Source organism: Gadus morhua, chromosome 3 (genome assembly GCF_902167405.1).
Source record: "Gadus morhua chromosome 3, gadMor3.0, whole genome shotgun sequence".
Classification (NCBI taxonomy): Eukaryota; Metazoa; Chordata; class Actinopteri; order Gadiformes; family Gadidae; genus Gadus; species Gadus morhua.
The window spans coordinates 28,984,488-29,004,058 of record NC_044050.1 but is presented as its reverse complement, the minus strand read 5'-3'; the positions used below and the strand labels follow the sequence as shown (position 1 = coordinate 29,004,058).

At 50.5% G+C, this 19,571-nt stretch overlaps 2 protein-coding genes across 2 annotated transcripts; both read right to left on the bottom strand.

Annotated features, from left to right (window-relative positions):
- Positions 1-6,102: 6,102 nt before the first annotated feature.
- Positions 6,103-12,196, bottom strand: best2 (bestrophin 2). Its single transcript, XM_030352392.1, has 11 exons — positions 11,919-12,196; positions 11,521-11,709; positions 11,131-11,225; positions 10,228-10,461; positions 9,472-9,626; positions 9,198-9,275; positions 8,628-8,780; positions 8,060-8,140; positions 7,584-7,738; positions 6,580-7,021; positions 6,103-6,549 (listed from the first exon to the last, which is right to left on the bottom strand). Exons 2-11 carry the CDS (start codon positions 11,670-11,672, stop codon positions 6,172-6,174), a joined length of 1,923 nt encoding a protein of 640 aa, XP_030208252.1. The 5' UTR covers positions 11,673-11,709; positions 11,919-12,196; the 3' UTR covers positions 6,103-6,171.
- Positions 12,197-12,813: 617 nt separating this feature from the next.
- On the bottom strand, positions 12,814-19,476 carry get3 (guided entry of tail-anchored proteins factor 3, ATPase). Its single transcript, XM_030350612.1, has 7 exons — positions 19,272-19,476; positions 18,079-18,226; positions 17,442-17,590; positions 16,445-16,595; positions 16,010-16,117; positions 15,342-15,539; positions 12,814-14,256 (listed from the first exon to the last, which is right to left on the bottom strand). Exons 1-7 carry the CDS (start codon positions 19,412-19,414, stop codon positions 14,128-14,130), a joined length of 1,026 nt encoding a protein of 341 aa, XP_030206472.1. The 5' UTR covers positions 19,415-19,476; the 3' UTR covers positions 12,814-14,127.
- Between the last annotated feature and the right edge of the window lie 95 nt (positions 19,477-19,571).

The following is a 19,571-nucleotide window of genomic DNA, read 5'->3' as shown; positions in this document are numbered from 1 at the left end:
CTCTCTCTCTCTCTCTCTCTCACCCTCTCTCTCTCTCTCCCCCCCCCTCTCTCTCTCTCTCTCTCTCTCTCTCTCTCTCTCTCTCTCTCTCTCTCTCTCTCTCTCTCTCTCTCTCTCTCTCTCCCCCCCCTCTCTCTCTCTCTCTCTCTCTCTCCCTGCGCTCAGAAGAGTCTTCAGCACCATCGTGAACTTTTTTCACCTTCTCAATTACGTCATTTTACTTTTACAAAGGGTCGACTTTTCCCTCGTACAGAACTATAGACGCACGCACAAACATGCACAAACCCCCACCCTCACACACACACACACACACACACACACACACACACACACACACACACACACACACACACACACACACACACACACACACACACACACACACACACACACACAAATCCCTGTGTCAGCTCGGGTTCTGGTGCGATTCCCACCACCTCATATTGTCCTAATCCCGGCTCAGGCTCCGGCTGAGGTGTGGTTCGCTCTCCCTGGGGGATAATCACCTCCCTGCACGGGGCGGGTGTGATGATGTGCGCTGCGGTGGAGCGACGGTCACTACCGGCTCTCAGCTCCCAGGCCGCGCACAACATGTTGTCCCGGTCTGGGCTGAGCTCAGACGTAAACAGCCGAGTGGCCACGGAGGATGACCCTGGGGGTGGGGGGGGCTCTCTTCCTCCTCCTCCTCCTCCTCCTCCTCTCTCCTCCCTCCCCTCAGACAAGGGAAGGGGAAATGCACTGCATTTATCCAGCGCTTTTCTACCCAGTGGTCTCTCAAAGCGCTTTACAATATTGCCCAACATTCACCCATTCATGCACACATTCACACACCGAAGGCGGAGTCGGCCCCGCAGGGCGACAGCCAGCTGGTGAGGAGCAGTCAGGGTGAGGTGCCTTGCTCAGGGACACCTCGGCACTCAGATAGGATGAGCCGGGGATCAAACCAGCGACCTTCAGGCTACCAGCCGACCCTCTCTCCCTCCTGAGCCCATGAAATGACTTAAAACAGGTTCGCTGACTGATAAACTTTTAGTAAAGAGAGAAAGTGTAAGTGTGACTCTGAGCTGTGGCTCCAGTCAGACGTAGCTCTCCTTCTGTGTGTGTGTAGCGCATGGAGACAACATGTGCAGGCTACACCTCTGCTAACGCTGTAGGATTGAATGACTTGCATTTGTGCGACTTTTATATGAACGACAATTTGTTACAAACTAATAAGGAATCATTTAAATATACTGTATATCGTTCTATGTAAGTATCTGCCTTTCTACCTGTCTGTCTGGTTGTGTCTCTGTTACTTGTCTGTCTGGTTATCTTTCTGTCTCTATCTAGAGTCAAATTGTTTTATCACCAACATGCAGTATATCAGGTCCTTATGTACAGTTCAGTTCGTTAATGAACACAGGTAGAACAAAGTAGCACATCCTTGTGCACACACTCGCACACACACACAAACACATGCGAACAAACACGCACACACACACACACAAACACAAACACGCACACACACACACACAAACACATACACGCAAACACACACAACCACACACACACACAAACACACACATACGCACATACACACACAAACACACGCTCACACACGCACACACAAACACATGCGAACAAACACACACACGCAAACAAACACACACACACATGCGAACATACACACACACACACAAACACCAACACGCACAAACACCAACACGCACACACACACACACATACAAAAACACACGCAAACACACACTACCACACACACACAACCACAAACACACACACACACACACACACACACACACACACACACACACACACACACACACACACACACACACACACACACACACACACACACACACACACAACCACAAACACACACACACACACACACACACACACACACACACACAAACCCACAGACTGGAAGAGGTACTAGCGATACGGTTGTTTGTATTCTCTTGTGTCTCCTTTGGTGTGGCGTTTCGACAGCAACACGCGCGCCGCGACCGTATAGTTAACAGTAAGCTGATTCATATCGGGCCTTACAATGGAGACAGACCGAGTGGTTTATCTCCGTCTGGAGACGGGCCAAGGCCGTTAGTGTTCTGTGAGTGTGAGATGGAGCGATAGCACACAGGGCGCCCAGCCAAGCGGAGCAGGAAAGACCGGTCTGCGTTTACAGGAAGTGCTTCCTCTCAGAGCAGGGTGTGTAAGAAAGGAGTGCCAACACAACGAGAAACACACCCACACACACACGCACTTGCAGAGACGCAAGCACACGTTCAACTCTCGCACACAAAGCACACGCAGACGCACACACAGACACACGCCAACGCACACACACAAACACACGCACAAACACACACACACACACACACACACACACACACACACACACACACACACACACACACACACACACACACACACACACACACACACACACACACACACACACACACACACGCATAAACACACACACAAACACACGATCACACACGTCACATTACAATATTTCAAATTGTTGTTGTTTAAATATTCGCGAAAATATATACCGGCATGTTTGTAAATGTAATTGTGTGAAAGCATTGTTTTTTTTTGTTACTGCCAATTGTGTATAGTTTAGTTCGAGGTTCAGGCTAGAGGTATTTTATATATCAGTCTGATCTGCGCGGGTAGCTCCAGGTATAGAAGCAGGTCTGACCCTACCCCTAGTGTGTCACACAGCGCACTGGCTCTCTGTTGACGGTGTGTGTTCATTGCGTTCAGTCAGAGACCGAGGCGAACAGTTCGCACTCTCACTTGTAGAATGACACGATTATTTTTATTCAAATTTCTTCAGACACTTCCACTATAGGCACACTGTAAGTCAGTCACAAGGTGCTCCCTTTCTCATAAACAGATGAGCTGTTGTAGGGTTGTTATGGCATGAGCGTCCCGTACTGAAAGTACCTGTTGGCCGTAGGTGAGCCCAGGTAATGATGGAGGTAATGATGGAGGTAATGATGGAGGTAATGATTGTTTTCGATCTCGGAGGCTGAGCTGACTCACGGCTCTTGATTCGCTGCTGCTGCTGCTGCTACTGTCACATCCCAGAAGAACCGTTTGTTTCATATTGTATTATTTCCCTTCTTCCAAATGGCGGTTCCTCCATGTTCAGCAACAGCATTTGGGAGATTGCATAACAGATAATCATCTGTGGATCACTAGCGGGATCAGTGGCGCTGTGAGACCGAGGCTGGACGCGGACCAGGAGAGGAAAACACTTTGATATCGGCCGCTTCCAAGAAACCCTCTTTTCAGACTTTCCCCCCATTGTTTCTCACAAATGAGAGGATGGAAAATCTTCATTTTACATGCACACACGCGCACAAACACGCACACATGCACGCGTGGGAAGATGCACCCACACACACACACACACACACACACACACACACACACACACACACACACACACACACACACACACACACACACATGCATTGACAGACGCACACAAACACAGACACACACATAGGCTACACAAACACAAATACAGACAGACAGACAGACAGACACACACACACACACACACACACACACACACACACACACACACACACACACACACATGCATTGACAGACGCACACAAACACAGACACACACATAGGCTACACAAACACAAATACAGACAGACAGACACACACACCCACACACACACACACACACACACACACACACACACACACACACACACACACACACACACACACACACACACACTCACTCACTCACACAAACACACTTATTTATTTTCTTTATATTCTAAAGAAAAGGCAGTTAGTAGGCCTACTGCACAACGATTCACCGACACAGATTCTGGGACTCATTAACAACAATAAAAAGCTGGTATTTTCAGCCTTCTCTGTTAAAGGTTTCCATGTAAATGGTTTCCATGTAAATGTCATGTTGATGTTTTCAATTATCTATCTTTAATGACACATATCATCATGTGATTGTTAACTGACAATGAGGGGAACAACAATGTTTCCCAGTAGGTTCATAAACTGAAACCAAGATTGGTGGAAAATGTTTGATCAAGTCACATGTTTGCCAACATGCAACACACACCAACACCAAAACACATCAAACCATCATGACTATACTGGGACCAGTGAGTCATCAGGGGCCTGCCGTCCAAATCAGACATCAACTGGGCCGGACTCTCATTCTTTGTTTAGCATTGTGTAGCATCTTATCCTAGCTATCTTTGTTGTATATGGGGAATGGGTTGACCTAGTTATTGTTAGTGCTTAGCACTGTGTGTGTGTGTGTGTGTGTGTGTGTGTGTGTGTGTGTGTGTGTGTGTGTGTGTGTGTGTGTGTGTGTGTGTGTGTGTGGGCGTCTGTGTGTGTGTGTGTGTGTGTGTGTGTGTGTGTGTGTCTTTCCAGGCAAGTCAACATTCAGAATGCAGTTATGCTGCACATGGTAACAGGCCAGTATTATTATGGGATGATGGTTATTATAGGAGGGCTGTCATGTGATCGTAATAGGGAGGTAGGACTGACACTTGGGTGTGGGAAAAGCTGCATTCTTGTCTCATTCCATTACTCCTTGTGGTCTGAGATCCCACAGTGACCACGCCTGATAGCTGTACTGCTTCACAATAGTTTAAGGTGTGTGTGTGTGTGTGTGTGTGTGTGTGTGTGTGTGTGTGTGTGTGTGTGTGTGTGTGTGTGTGTGTGTGTGTGTGTGTGTGTGTGTGTGTGTGTGTGTGTGTCTGTCGGCCACACAAACACCCGCAGGCTTTATAGTCCGATCAATAAGAAGGAGAGGTCGATTACAGTTGACCTAGGACATTCTGTGATGCGTATACTCTGTAGTCGCTCCTTCGCCGTTTCCGTTCAGCTGGCTGTTAGGGACCTCTGCTGGTGGAAGCGGGTACTACTGCCATTAGAAATATGATTTGAAATGCATTTGGATGTTTCCATTATTGGTTACACTTTATAATAAATTTCATTTGTAAGACATTTAAAAACACTGTGTTGATGATGAACACAAAAAACCCGGAGGATCTAATCATATAAACTATCTGGATCTGAGAAAAGTAATTATTTATGTAATGATATATGTGATAATATATTATGTGCGATAAATAGGCCTAACCAAGAAGTAACATTTCTACTTAATAAGTGTACTATTTGTATGCTTAGTACATTTATAGTAAGAGTGAATGTGTGGTGTGTAAAACCTGTTGGTTTATTATAAAACACCATTTAATAAATGTGAACAGAATTACAAATATGATAAATATTTATATTGCATATCAAACAAAGAACGTCTGTCCCTTAAAAAGTACCGTTGTCTTCGGGCCCATTCTGATGACCACTACAATATGCAGATCAACCATATCTTATAAAAGTTGAACAAAAGTCACTACTCCACCTTATATGTAAAACTAGGATGGGGGATTTGATATAGCATCGCATGACACAAATAAAACCAGGGTCGTCTCCTCCTCCTCCTCCTTCAGGAGCCGGTGACCTCTGACCCCCTGGTCTCCTCCTCCTCCTCCTCCTCCTTCAGGGGCCATGACCTCTGACCCCCTGGTCTCCTCCTCCTCCTTCAGGGGCCATGACCTCTGACCCCCTGGTCGCCTCCTCCTCCTCCTCCTCTTCCTCCTTCAGGGACCGTTGACCTCTGACCCCCTGGTCTCCTCCTTCAGGAGCCAGTGACCTCTGACCCCCTGGTCTCCTCCTCCTCCTTCAGGGGCCATGACCTCTGACCCCCTGGTCTCCTCCTCCTCCTTCTCTTCCTCCTTCAGGGACCGTTGACCTCTGACCCCCTGGTCTCCTCCTCCTTCAGGAGCCAGTGACCTCTGACCCCCTGGTCTCCTCCTCTTCCTCCTTCAGGGACCGTTGACCTCTGACCCCCTGGTCTCCTCCTTCAGGAGCCAGTGACCTCTGACCCCCTGGTCTCCTCCTCCTTCAGGGGCCATGACCTCTGACCCCCTGGTCTCCTCCTCCCCCTCCTCCTCCTCCTCCTTCAGGGGCCATGACCTCTGACCCCCTGGTCTCCTCCTCCTTCAGGAGCCAGTGACCCCTGACCCCCTGGTCTCCTCCTCCTCCTCCTCCTTCAGGGGCCATGACCTCTGACCCCAGTAGGGTGCCGGTGACCTGCGACCCCAGTCAGGGGCCGGTGACCTCCGACCCCATGCTGAGGCTGCGGAGCCTCTGCGGGACGCTGAAGGACGGCACGGGGAGGAAGGACTTCCTGCTTGGCCGGGGGGGCGGCGCCGGCCGGCTCTGGTTGATGACGGGCTGCGAGCGGAACAGCTCCTGGGTGGAGCGCACCAGGGGCCCGCGCGGCCCGGCCAGGGGCCCCCCCAGGGGCCCGGGGGGGTGGACGGCCGAGGCCCGCCGGCCGGAGCCCCCCCTGGACGGCGGTCGGGGCAGGGGACGCGGCGACCTCCGCGGTTCATCCATCACCGTGCCAACCGGACTCTCCCCTCTCCCCCCTGCTCCTCCTCCTCCTCCTCCTCCCGTACCCCCACAGCCCCCAGCGCCCCCACCCCCACCCCCGCCGCCGTCGCCGACCCCACCAGCACGACCACCGTCGCTGTAGTAGTTGCCCCCGGGTTCCCCGTCGCTCCCGTCCCCCCTCCACGCCTCCCGCTCCCCCGGGCCCCCGCCCCTCCTCTCCGGGGTGAAGCACACGTCCAGCAGGGGGGGGCGGGCGCTGGTCTCCGCCCGGCTCTGGGAGTCCTGGCCCAGCCCCGAGGGCAGCGAGCCCCCCATGCTGGGCTTCCCCAGGTCGTCCTCGTCGTCGCTGGAGGGGGGCTCGGCCCCGGGGAGGTGACGGAGCGTCTGCAGCTGGGTGGAGGTCCGGCGGAACGCCCCCTCCATCAGCCGGGCGGGGGCGGGGGCAGCCGTCAGCAGCCGGTTGAAGAGCGCCATGTTGGGGTGCCGGCCCCCCGGCTCCTCCAGGTTCTCGGCGATGTCCTCCAGAGGCTGGAAGTGCATCTCCTCCTTGGGGATCCTGTGGGAGAGGGCACTGGTTTGTTGGAGGAGAGACCCGGCGCTGGAGGACGTTCAGTGGCGGATTAAGGCCGTCATTGGCCCCTGGGCTGCTCTTTGTGTGAATTATTACTGTTCATGCAGAAATCCCAGAGAAAGAACATAATTAAGTGGCGTGTATGAAAGCATTGAGACGGCTTTTACCAAAAAAAACACTGCTCGCGAATTCGCACTAGCTGCCGCAACCACAGACCGAGCGACCGACAGAGCGAGCTAAAAGCTGGTAACGGCTTTTAGCTTTCTAACCAAAGAGGCAGGCCTGCAAAATCAGCAGAAGTAAACAGCCTGTTTTTTTTCTAAATCACAACTTCCTTACAGAGACACGATTAAGGATGTTGTTGTCAATTATTTGACAACACAATTAACTTTATGAACCTGGCCACATGACATAGCGCACACATCTACCCTATCAGCTGCCTCATTTCTTTATGTTTCTTGTTATATGAAAGTAGTCTGGCCAATCGAGGGCCCCCTGCAGACGTGGGCCCCTAGGCTGCAGCCGAGGCAGGCCAGGTCTGACTCACGCCATGTCGAAGGTGGAGCCCTGGAAGGAGGGCTTGCGGAGGACGAAGAGCGTGGCGGCGGTGTAGGGGGGCCGGGGGTTGGAGTCGTCCCAGTAGCGGTCTCGCTCCATCAGCGGCAGGTCTCCGTACATCTCGTCCACCGCCATCATGGACACCTGCAATTACAATCAGGGCATTTAGCAGACGCTTTTATCCAAAGCGACCTACATCGGTTGATACACACATTGGCACACCGACGGCGGAGTCAACCATGCAAGGCGACAGCCAGCTCGTCAGGAGCGGTCAGGGTGAGGCGTCTCGCTCAGGGACACCTCGACACTCCGCTAGGAGGAGCCGGGGATCGAACTAGCGAACTTCAGGTTACCAGCCGACCTGCTCTCCCTCCTGTGCCCCATGCCGCCGCCGCGACCTCCCTGTGGTTGTGTGAACACCAGACGGTGTTTGTAAAGTACTGCAGTGCGCTGTGGGAGGAGGACCTGAAAGTTGCGGTCGATCAGCCAGTTGGTCTCGAAGTCGTCGTCGTCTTCTCCGAACGGGTTGATCAGCTGCTCTGCCACCTGCACAACGAGAGGCTGGAGTTACCGTCCGGACAGGGCGGATCAATGCACATATTTGATCAAAAGTTACGTCAATGAAAGGGTGAGTAAATACCCCACTTTGGCTGGAGAAATTCCTGCCAAAGTGTCGAGGGTCGTTGTGCAAAACATATGTCACACTACCTCGTGCAGCCAATGGAAAACCACCACTTGAGAAAATGTTTTCAGCCTGTTTCAACCCCTCATTTTACATACAACTTTCATCATAAATGCATACTTCTTCGTACAAAACAACCCCGAAATGATCCCCAACCCCGACAGAACCGTCTTCAAATGAAAAAAATGGATTTTGGAGTTACCCTTTGATGAGAATGGCATCCATCTTGTAGCTTTCTGCCGCCTATCTTGCTAGCATGCGCCCCGAGACAAGTCTTCTCTCCCTCCCCTACCAAACAACCCCTTACTGATCGATTACCCCGTATAAAGTATTGATAAACGAGCCGTGAACCTTCAGCCAGCCGGCGTAGAAGAAGAACTGGAGCAGGGTGAAGATGGGGACGTAGAGGTCAAGGTCGTGACCTTGGTAGCCCTGGGTGGGGTCCAGGAACTGTCGACCAATCAGACACACCAGGAAGAAGCTGTACACGGCCAGAGTGACAACCTGCGCCACGAAGGAGAGGAGAACGTGGGGAGGAAGGACATGTAAGGAAAGAAGGTTAAGTAAAGGTAAACGAATGCTACAATTACTTATTACTAATTTAGTTGTTCTCAAATCGGGTCAGCATACCCCAAGGGCTTCTTTAAAATAAATGAAAAGCTCACTATCCTTATCCGAGCAAGTTTAAACTGTGAAAGCAGGACATAAAAAATCCAGGAAAAAGAAAGCGCATCCAGAAACACCAAAACTTCTTCAGTTTCAGAAAGAACGTTTTTTTTCTCTCAAAAGTGTTTTGGAGGTATGTGGGGGGTACTCAGCTGAACTGCACTAATTGACTGATCTATAGTTCACACATTAATTCAACCAGGCTAAGAGACATATTTGTATGGAGGTGCTGGGTGTGAACCGGAGGATGTGTACCTGTGTGTACACCAGAGGAACGCTGATCATGTCGTAGTGGAACAGCATGCTGCAGTTTCCCCGGAAGTCGTTCAGCTCCTGATTGGAGGCAGAGAGACGGCAATGTGATCCCTCACATGTGTGTGTGTGTTTGTATGGTTGTGTGTGTGTGTGTGTGTGTGTGTGTCTGTGCGTGTGCGTGCCTGTGTGCGTGCGTGCTTGCGCTTGCTTGCGCGTGCATGCACAAGCATGTTCGTGCGTGCGTGCGTGCGTGCGTGCGTGCGTGCGTGCGTACCTCCAGCAGGAGCTTCAGCGTGCCGTCGTCCTTGATGCGGCCCTCGCTGCGGGCGGCGGCCACCAGGTTGGTGAACCACACACAGGGGATCCAGTACTTGTTGTAGGGACACTCCAGACCCTCGAACTTCTTCCGCTCCTCTCTGGTCATGAAGCCTGCAGACACACAACCCCAGCCTGCATGAAGCCCATCCGCCGCCGCCAAACACACACCGTCCATTTGATGGATTATCAAATGTTCAAAACTAAATTGACACCACCTCCACCTGCCTCCAACTCCAAACTCCACCCACCCCCCATCCCCACCTCCACCACCACCACCACCACCACCACCACCTCCACCACCACCACCTCCACATCCACCACCACCACCACCACCACCACCACCACCACCTCCACCACCACCACCACCACCACCACCACATCCACATCCACCACCTCCACCTGCCTCCACCACCACCTCCACCACCACCCCCTCCACCCCCACCCACCGGCCTCCACCCCCCCCCCCGCCGGCCTCCACCACCACCACCACCACCTGCATCCCCACCACCATCACTACCACCACCACCACCACCACCACCACCACCTCAACCACCACCACCTCCACATCCACCACCACCACCATCATCACCACCATCACTACCACCACCACCATCACCACCACCACCACCACCACCACCACCGTCACCTCCACCACCACCGGCCCCAACCCCCTCCACCCCCACCCACCACCACCCCCCCCGCCCCCACCCACCGGCCTCCACCACGTGGTCCATGGTGGGGAAGCGCTTGAAGACGGCGGTGCTGACGGAGCGCAGGATGAGCAGGGCGGAGAGGCTGACGTAGCGCATCATGGTGCGGCGCAGCAGACGGCCCCGCTCGTCGGCCCCCCGCAGCCCCCCCGACAGCGTGCACATCAGCCGGTCCGGGAGCGGGATGCACGTGTACTGACTCCACCAGCGGTTCACCACCAGGGTGACGTAGAACCCTGAGGGGGGGGGGGGAGAGGGGGGAGGGGGGAGAGGAGGGGGGGAGAGGGGGGAGAGAGGGAGAGTGGGGGGGAGAGAGGGAGGAGAGTGGGAGTGGGGGGGAGAGGAGGGGGGAGAGGAGGTGGGGAGGGAGGGAGGGAGAGAGGGAGAGAGAGAGAGGGAGAGAGAGAGAGGTTAGAGAGAGAGAGAGAGAGAGAGAGAGAGAGAGAGAGAGAGAGAGAGAGAGAGAGAGAGAGAGAGAGAGAGAGAGAGAGGGAGAGAGAGAGAGGTTAGAGAGAGAGAGAGAGAGAGAGAGAGGGAGAGAGAGAGAGGTTAGAGAGAGAGAGGTTAGAGAGAGAGAGGTTAGAGAGAGAGAGAGAGAGGGAGAGAGAGAGAGGGAGAGAGAGAGAGGTTAGAGAGAGAGGTTAGAGAGAGAGAGGTTAGAGAGAGAGAGAGAGAGAGAGAGGGAGAGAGAGAGAGAGGGAGAGAGGGGATGTTACAGCAGAAGCTGATGTGTTTCTGATGGTGACACATAATAATACAGAGAGATAATAGGTCACTACATTACATTACAACTTTCATTTTGAACAGGAGAAGACCCAACAGTGCAGGAATGCTGACTGGCAGGTTACCTTGGATCTCTTTAGCCGAGGTTTAACCCCCTTCTGTGTACTCTCTGAAACACTCACCGAGCACAAAGGACATGGGGATGAGGCTGGCATAGTGGTTGCAGTAGATCGCAAGTTTTTCGAAATATCTCTTCTGGTCGTCGTAGAGAAAGAATCTAACGAGAGAAATACAGAGATGCAGCTATTAGTTTGTTTTTGTTGATAAAAAAAAACAATGTTGGGGAGAGAGAGAGAGAGAGTGAGAGAGAGAGAGAGAGAGAGAGAGAGAGAGAGAGAGAGAGAGAGAGATACAGGAGGAGAGAGAGAGAGAGAGAGAGAGAGAGAGAGAGAGAGAGAGAGAGAGAGAGAGAGAGAGAGAGAGAGAGAGAGAGAGAGAGAGAGAGAGACATCAAAACACAATAGGAGCAAATGTTTCCAGAATGGACCTGATTCAAACCCAGTCTCCCACACCTGTACGTGATGCTGATGGCGGTGTACATGGCGAAGAACGCGAGGAACTCTTTGTACAACACTTTGTAGATGCTGCCCTTCCACGCCAGCAGAAGTTTGGAGAAACCGCAGAAGCGCGCGTTGGCCACTTGGGCCGTGTAGGTGACGGTCATCGGGAAAAGCAGGTAGGGCAGGGGTTCAAAAGCAGTGCTATAAAACAGCATTATCATCATCCAACATTCAGAAGGTGTCCATGTGCAATCATTATCCAACATTCAGAATGTATCGATGTACAATCGCTCCGAATACATCTTTAAATATGCACATCCAATGCACCAGCTCCACATAGCTTGTAAAAGGCACCACTAATGTCCATAATGTCCTACCTGTTGTCTATATCAAAATACATGCTTCCTCACCTTGTTTTCCGGCCGTTTTCTCTTTTCCTCGACCCTCTGGATGTTAAACGGTTCGACCTCGTTAGTGGGTGTCCGGCCCGCGTAAAAGCGGATCCCTACTTCATGACGCGCACCCTCTCCTCTCCCTCCAGCCACCGCGCCAGTACGACCAGTTCAGCACCGAGGGTCCGAAGGAGAGCAGAGCAACTCACGTAACCGCTGGCGTCAGCCGCGCTCTGAGACCGGGTACATGGTCCTAATCACTGGAGCCTCATCGCCGAGCCCCGCGGGGAAATCCCCCGTCCCCGGGCAGAGGACCTCGTTAACGAAGCCCCCCAACCGGGAGAGCACAGTTCGGCTTAGTGGACCCCCCCAGCGCTGACGGGACTGCTAGCGACAGGCCGCTGGCGCGAGGGGGCGAGTGTTGTGGTTGCGCTTGTGGTTATGAAAGAGACGGAGGTGAGGTATGGGTATGTTTGATGCAAGGGCCTGAGGAAAACGATCCTCAGAACTCTTCTTTAACCATGCATCAATCATACTTTATACCTGGCTAAAGAAGAGTTCTGAGGATCCACTCACTTTCCGTTATATTTTGGATTTAAAGAACGATTGGGTTCAGGTGGTTTGTGTTATGACGTCCATCTCTGTAGATCCTGAACTTCACGCTACGTCAGATGTTGTCTGGGTTGAAGGTCAGCTGGTTCAGAAGGTGTGTGCGTGTGTGTATGTGTGGGGGGAGAAAGAGAGAGGGGGGTGGGTGAGGAAGATAGAGAGAGGAGGGGAAAGAGAGAGAGAGAGAGAGAGAGAGAGAGAGAGAGAGAGAGAGAGAGAGAGAACGTCCTTAGTCCTCTGGCTTAAAAACCTAGATGTTTGACTTCATCAGCTACCAGGTCAGAAAGAAATGACACCTTCAGGCTTGCCAATTAAGTAGGTGTATTTTATTTGGTCACAAAATAAGTTAAGGAAAATCTATCTAAAATAGATGTACAACAACCAAAAAGCAATCAAATCGCAAAGTGGAAGCAAACGTTGAGGCGGAAGCAATCCATTGCAGAAGCCTTTTGTCTTATTGATTTTGATTGAAGATAGGAAAATTATTCGTTTTGTTAATCGCAATGTATTGAATGTTAATTAAGTGTATTTAATGTTAAGAAAAAAAAACTAGGATGGGATAGTCAGAGTGAACTTCTAGGCCAGATACATCTTTTTAGTTCCTTCCTATAGTAAGCTTTTAAATACTATGTTTTAAAGTTGACATTGTTGATGCATTAAATGAACAAATGCAAGCCTTTCTGTAGCTTTACGAGTATAGTCTTACATTTTATTGTCTTTACCTTTTTGCAGATGAATCTACAAAGAGAGTCAGAATACATTTAATAATCTTCACCAATGCAGCTATATGTTTCAGTGGGTTTGAGAGTTTAACTCTTTAATCTCCTTCAGATACTCAACCTTTTACCAATCCAATCACCCTAGGATAATAATCACGTTATCTCATAGTAACTGCCTTTCATATCCTTTAAATCTCCCAAACCTGCACAATATTTCGTAATAAATGCTTCTGCCACCATCGAGTACGTAAATGCAGAGATTGAACATTCTAGACAGCAAAAGGACACTTCTCTGTGATAATATTCACAGCCCTGTCAACTCTCTACCTGTTGCTGGATTCAAAACATTCTGCCTCTTAAAAAGGTCAAATAAAAAAACGAAAGCATTCATTAACGGTTCATGAATGAAGGAGCAGAAAGGAAACACAGCGCCATGTGAGCCCACACGGGCCACGCTTTACTCTGGGGGATGGACGTTCAGGTCAGACCCACAGCTGGGGGAGCCACGCACAGAACAAGCATCAACAGTAGGACCAGTTTCACCATGGAACCATCAGGTCTCCCAACAGGTCCACCACTACATCAAACGGGGGGGGGTCACATGACACAAGGGAGCGGGAACGAGGAGAGAGTAGAGAGCGACCTGTGATGAAGCGTATTCTGATCAAGTGTATGAAACGTGTGTATGTGTGAAGAAATGGATGCAAATCCTCCAGACTTTGCCGGTTAAGTGTGTGTACATTTAAATTGTTCTGTCGGTAAATACGTCTGGCTCCCGGATAATGAGGAGGAGGATGGTGGTGGTGGTGCTGAGGCTGAGGCTGTTGCCGGGGCGATGGGCGAGGGGATGGAGGGGGGGGGGGGGGGGGGGTTGTGTGCTGTCCTGTCGGGTCCGGGGATCACTTGTTGGGGGGTTTGTACGGCTCCAGGAGCTGCTTGGAGAAGGTGTTGACCTTCTCTGAGCCGCGCACCTCGTGGGGCAGGAGGGGCAGCTTCACTATGTGGAAGTCCTCGTACAGGTCCTCCATCTGCAGGGACAAACAGAGCTCAGTTAGGGTAGCCTTTATTGTCGGGGAGCCCGGGGAGCCGGTGGGGGTTTCAGGTGCCTTGCCCGAGGGCACCTCATCCGTGGGTGAGGACGTAGGAGAGCGCTGCTCAACTACCCCTCCCCCCCCCCGTCCACATTTATCGTATACCGGTCGGGGATCTAACCGGCCACCCGGCTAACCTCCTGTACTCGTCTCCTGGTCGTGTGACACGATGCATTTCTCTAGTCGCTGGGCTGCTTCTTGGCGTTGTCATGGGCCAAGAAAAAAAAGCCAAAAAAAGTGATAATGGATAGACAATTTTCTGACTCGCTTATGCTGATGAGTTGATTAAAGCGGAGCCCTAGTCTTATGACTGGAGATCTACAGTAATGCTCAAACGTAGGGCTAGTTGGAGTTATGGGACGGGACTATGGGACTAGCCCTACGTTTGGCAGGCTCCCCTAACCATTCCCGCGGTGGGGTGTTCCAATACTTAGGGAGCGCCTATTATCCCTTAAAACCATCCCTTGGCAGCTGGCCAGCTCGGTACCTCACAGCTAAGGGAGCATGACGAATTACCCAGGATACCTTACGAACTCAGGAAGCGGCAATTTGTGTAAAAAGCTATAAAAACTACAAAATGACTATTAATGCACGCTATGTCGAAAATGCCCCGACTTTGGCTCAGCCTGGCTCCGCCCGCTTCCGCTACATAGCTAAGATGGCTGCCGTTGAGTACGAAAAGTGTACATCGATCCACACTTCGCGATTTGACCGTTTTGAGTACACCATCCGGGTCCTTTCAACACTCTTATTTTCACCCGATCTGAACTCAAACTTAGGCTAGTAAGTACGGATAGTATGGATATTGGAACACGGCGCTAGTCTCCGGCTAAACAGCCAATTCCCTGGGTTGTGGAGACATGATATTCTGCCAGGCATCGTGTATCTTCTAAGCTTTCCTTGATGACCACATTCCTGATCTGTAACACGGTGACCGATCAATCGAGCCAATAAAATCGATAAGGCGTGAATCCCATCCCAGCGGGCAGAGGGTCACCAGCGGGGACGGGACGTGGGTTTACCTGGTCCAGGTACTTGGACTGGATCTTGTGGCGCGCCTCACACATCTTGCAGGGCCGGTCTCCGTCGGGGAACACCAGCTGGTTGACGATGATGTTGTGCGTGTCGATTTGGCACTTGGCGAGCTCCTGGATCAGCCTCTCGGTCTCGTACAGAGACAGGAACTCTGCGATGCACACGCAGATGAAGGTGGTCTGCTCCTGGAGGAGGAGGGGGGGGGCACGGGGCCTAGTTCAGCACAGTGCTTTGAGAACGGAGGGCATTTAAAGAGGTATGATGCGTCACTTCGGCCACTAGGGGGCTCTGAATCGAGACGGAAGGTGTAGATGGAGGATTTTGCGAAGGAGGGTGGGAAGGTGGAGTTGTTGACTTCGCTGCCACTTCTGGTGAGAATCTATCTGACGTTAGCAATCAGCGATCACGGGAGTACTGAATACTATTTGTGAACACTGCAACACAACGGTTCAGAAAGTGGTTTTGGGTACCAGGCACCACCTTAAATACATTCCATTATTAGTGCTTGGCACAACATCCTTACTGTACCGACAGCGATATAGTGTCGTTTCCCTTTCTTCTGACAAATCGCTTAGGGTAAAAGTGTCTGCTAAACGCCTCTAATGTCGATGTACCGCCCAGACCTTCAGGTCAGAGCGGTTCAGGCGGAACGTACCGGGTCCTTGAACTGCTCGCTGACGGAGCGGATGACGGGCAGCGTCTCCTCCAGCTTGGAGGCCAGCTGGTCGGCATTCATGTCCCCCAGACCCAGCATGTTACACATCTGGAAGAGGAGAAGAACCAGTCAGGAACCAGTCAGTACACACACACACACACACACACACACACACACACACACACACACACACACACACACACACACACACACATCTGGGAGAGGAGAAGAACCAGTCAGTACACACACACACACAAGCCCCAGCAGGTTCCACATCTGGAAGAAGAACCAGTCAGTAAACACAAAGCATGTTGCACATCTGGAGAAGCACCGGAACCAGTCAGCACACACACACACACACAGAACGACAGAACGACAGACAGACAGACAGACAGAAACAAACAGAGAGGGAGTGAGGCAGGAAGAGACCCCCACCTGGGAGATGAAGGGGCTGATCTGGTTTTTGATCTGCATGAGGCGGCCCAGGCCTCGCTCCACGATGGTGGGGAAGTTGAGCAGGCGCAGGGTGTGTCCGGTGGGGGCGGTGTCGAACACCACCACCGAGAAGTTCATCCCCTTCACTAACCTGACGAGGCACACACACAGAACCACATCTACACATTAACAGAATCACATCCTCACATTAACAGAATCACCTCTACACATTAACAGAACCACATCTACACATTAACAGAATAACATCTACACTTTAACAGAATAACATCTACACATTAACAGAACCACCTCTACACATTAACAGAACCACATCTACACATTAACATAATCACCTCTACACATTAACAGAACCACATCTACACATTAACAGAATAACATCTACACATTAACAGAACCACATCTACACATTAACAGAATCACCTCTACACATTAACAGAACCACCTCTACACATTAACAGAATCACCTCTACACATTTCTACAGAATAACATCTACACATTAACAGAACCACATCTACACATTAACAGAATAACATCTACACATTAACAGAATAACATCTACACATTAACAGAATAACATCTACACATTAACAGAATAACATCTACATATTTCAACAGAATAACATTTACACATTTCGATCGGCTTACACAACTTTGTAACATCACGAGGCATCATTAGCGTTGTGATGCATGAATGCATGTGATATGTCGCTAATATTACATAAGGACTGTAAACAATAATAAGGATTCATCTCCTTAACCTTGCCTAGAGCAACTGCCTTTTCAAATGATATCATTATTTATTAGTTTAATTTTGGGGTTGAAGCATGAAAAATCACAACACAACAAAAACCTTTTTGTATTAGCATATAATTTGAAGTGATATCAACCGAGAGCTATTTAAAGCTTGTACATCTAGAACAAGTTGGCACAATGTCCCAGTGTTGTGGACGATCGGGAGTGGACTGGTGTGCTAACCTCATGACCTCGGCGTAGCTCATGGCCTCGTCGATTCCGGGGAAGGCGCTCATGGCCTCCTGCATCATCTTCTTGCCCATGCTGAGCATGTTGTCCTCCTCAAAGAACTCATCGGGCAGCTCCGCCACGCCCAGACTGGGGTCGATTTCCTGGAGACACACAGACACACACACACACACACACACACACACACACACACACACACACACACACACACACACACACACACACACACACACACACACACACACACACACACACACACACACACTTTGAGAAAACCTCAGGCTACACTCTTGAGATATTTTATATAAAAGAAAATGAAAGAAAGTAGACATGTTTTAAGACCAGGTAAATGGCAAGTAGCACACTTGGTGTGTTGTTGCTCACACCAATTTCACAAAGCAATGATCTTAATATTGCTGTTTCTCTACATTAACATTTAGCAGACGCTTTTATCCAAAGCCATGACATTTGTCAGAAAAGAGAGGGAAAAAATATAACATCTTTCTACTAACCTTTTCTTATGTGAATAGCCAAACAAACAAAAGATTGTTTGCCATGTTTTAGTATTTACTTCCTTTTTCGTTTCAATAGCTGACCGGCAGCCTGTTATTACCAAGACCGTTAAACTCACCATCGCAAAGAGGTTCTCATAACCCTTAACCTTCGTGGGCACTTTAGAGAACTTCTGGTCGAAGGCGTCCGAGATGTTGTGCGCCGGGTCTGTAGAGATGATGAGGACGCTCTCCCTCACGGCGGCCAGCTGGACGGCCAGACTGCAGCTGAGGACGGACGGACGGACGGCAGCAGAGGTTAAAACAGGGTCATATTTAACACTAACTGTTACACAATAATTCTATAATAATTGTAATAATCCTGTCACTTAATGTACGCATTTATTGTGTGTTGCACATCCTTGCACTTACAAATAGTGCTTAGCATTGTGTAGAACCTTATTCTAGCTATCTGTGTTGTATACGGGGAATGGGTTAACCTAGTGATGGTTAGTGCTAGGCAACATCCTTGCTGTACCACAGCGATTAATGGTTGTTTCTCTTTCTTCTGACAAATGTACTTATTGTAAGTCACTTTGGATAAAAGCGCCTGCTAAATGCCCTCAATGTCAATGTAATTCAAACATTAAATGCATCGTTTAGACAAGAGCCCCCTGTTTTATTGTAGAGTTTAAAGGTTTTTCACTGTCATGTGTGAAGCAGAGGTCCGTTACTGACAGGAACACTATGAAACTATCAGAGCACGTCTACAGTTCTCACAACACGAACAGGAACAGGTCACGAAGCCTCAGCTCTCTGCGTCCATTTGTTCCACAAAGATCCTGAGGACTAGGAGCAGGAACCTAGAGGACTAGGAGCAGGAACCTAGAGGACTAGGAGCAGGAACCTAGAGAGGAACCTGAAGAAGACCATCAGGAACCCGAAGATCATGAGAACTAAGCAGGAAGGAACCTGAAGATCCTGAGAACTAAGAGCAGGAAACTGAAGAAGAACCTAAAAGAAGAAGAGCAGGAACCTAAAGACCCTAATCACTCAGTCCGGGAACCTGAAGAAGACGCAGAGTCACGTCAGCTGGTTCATAGCTTTAGCTTTAATTAGCTCCGGTGCGACCTGGATCCAGGAGGAACCGGCTCCATCGGGGCTCCACTCAACGGGGTCACCAACCCAGATGAGTCCGCCACCTGACAGGCCGAGGACCAGATAACATCTAGACGTCATATCTGATCTCCACGTCCTCATTGAACCACATTCACGGAGGTCCACCACTCCACCATGTGATGAGGAGGAGGCGGCTCTCCTCGGACTTCCTCACCTGCACGTCGTCTTCCCCACGCCGCCCTTCCCGCCGACGAAGATCCATTTTAAGGACTTCTGCTCGATGATGTTCTTCAATGTCGGGTCCAGTGCTTCTATGTCGGGAGCGTCTTCGAATTCATCCTCCAGTGAAGCCGCCATCTTGTCTGTGTACGAGTCACGGACCACAGTGTTGCCAGATTGGGCTGGAAATCTGGCCAAATCTGGCAACATTGGTCACGGACTGTACCAAAACCCGGGGGTGGGTGACGAAGTGGACGGGCTCATAATGTGTTGACCCGGTAACTCACTGCTGTTT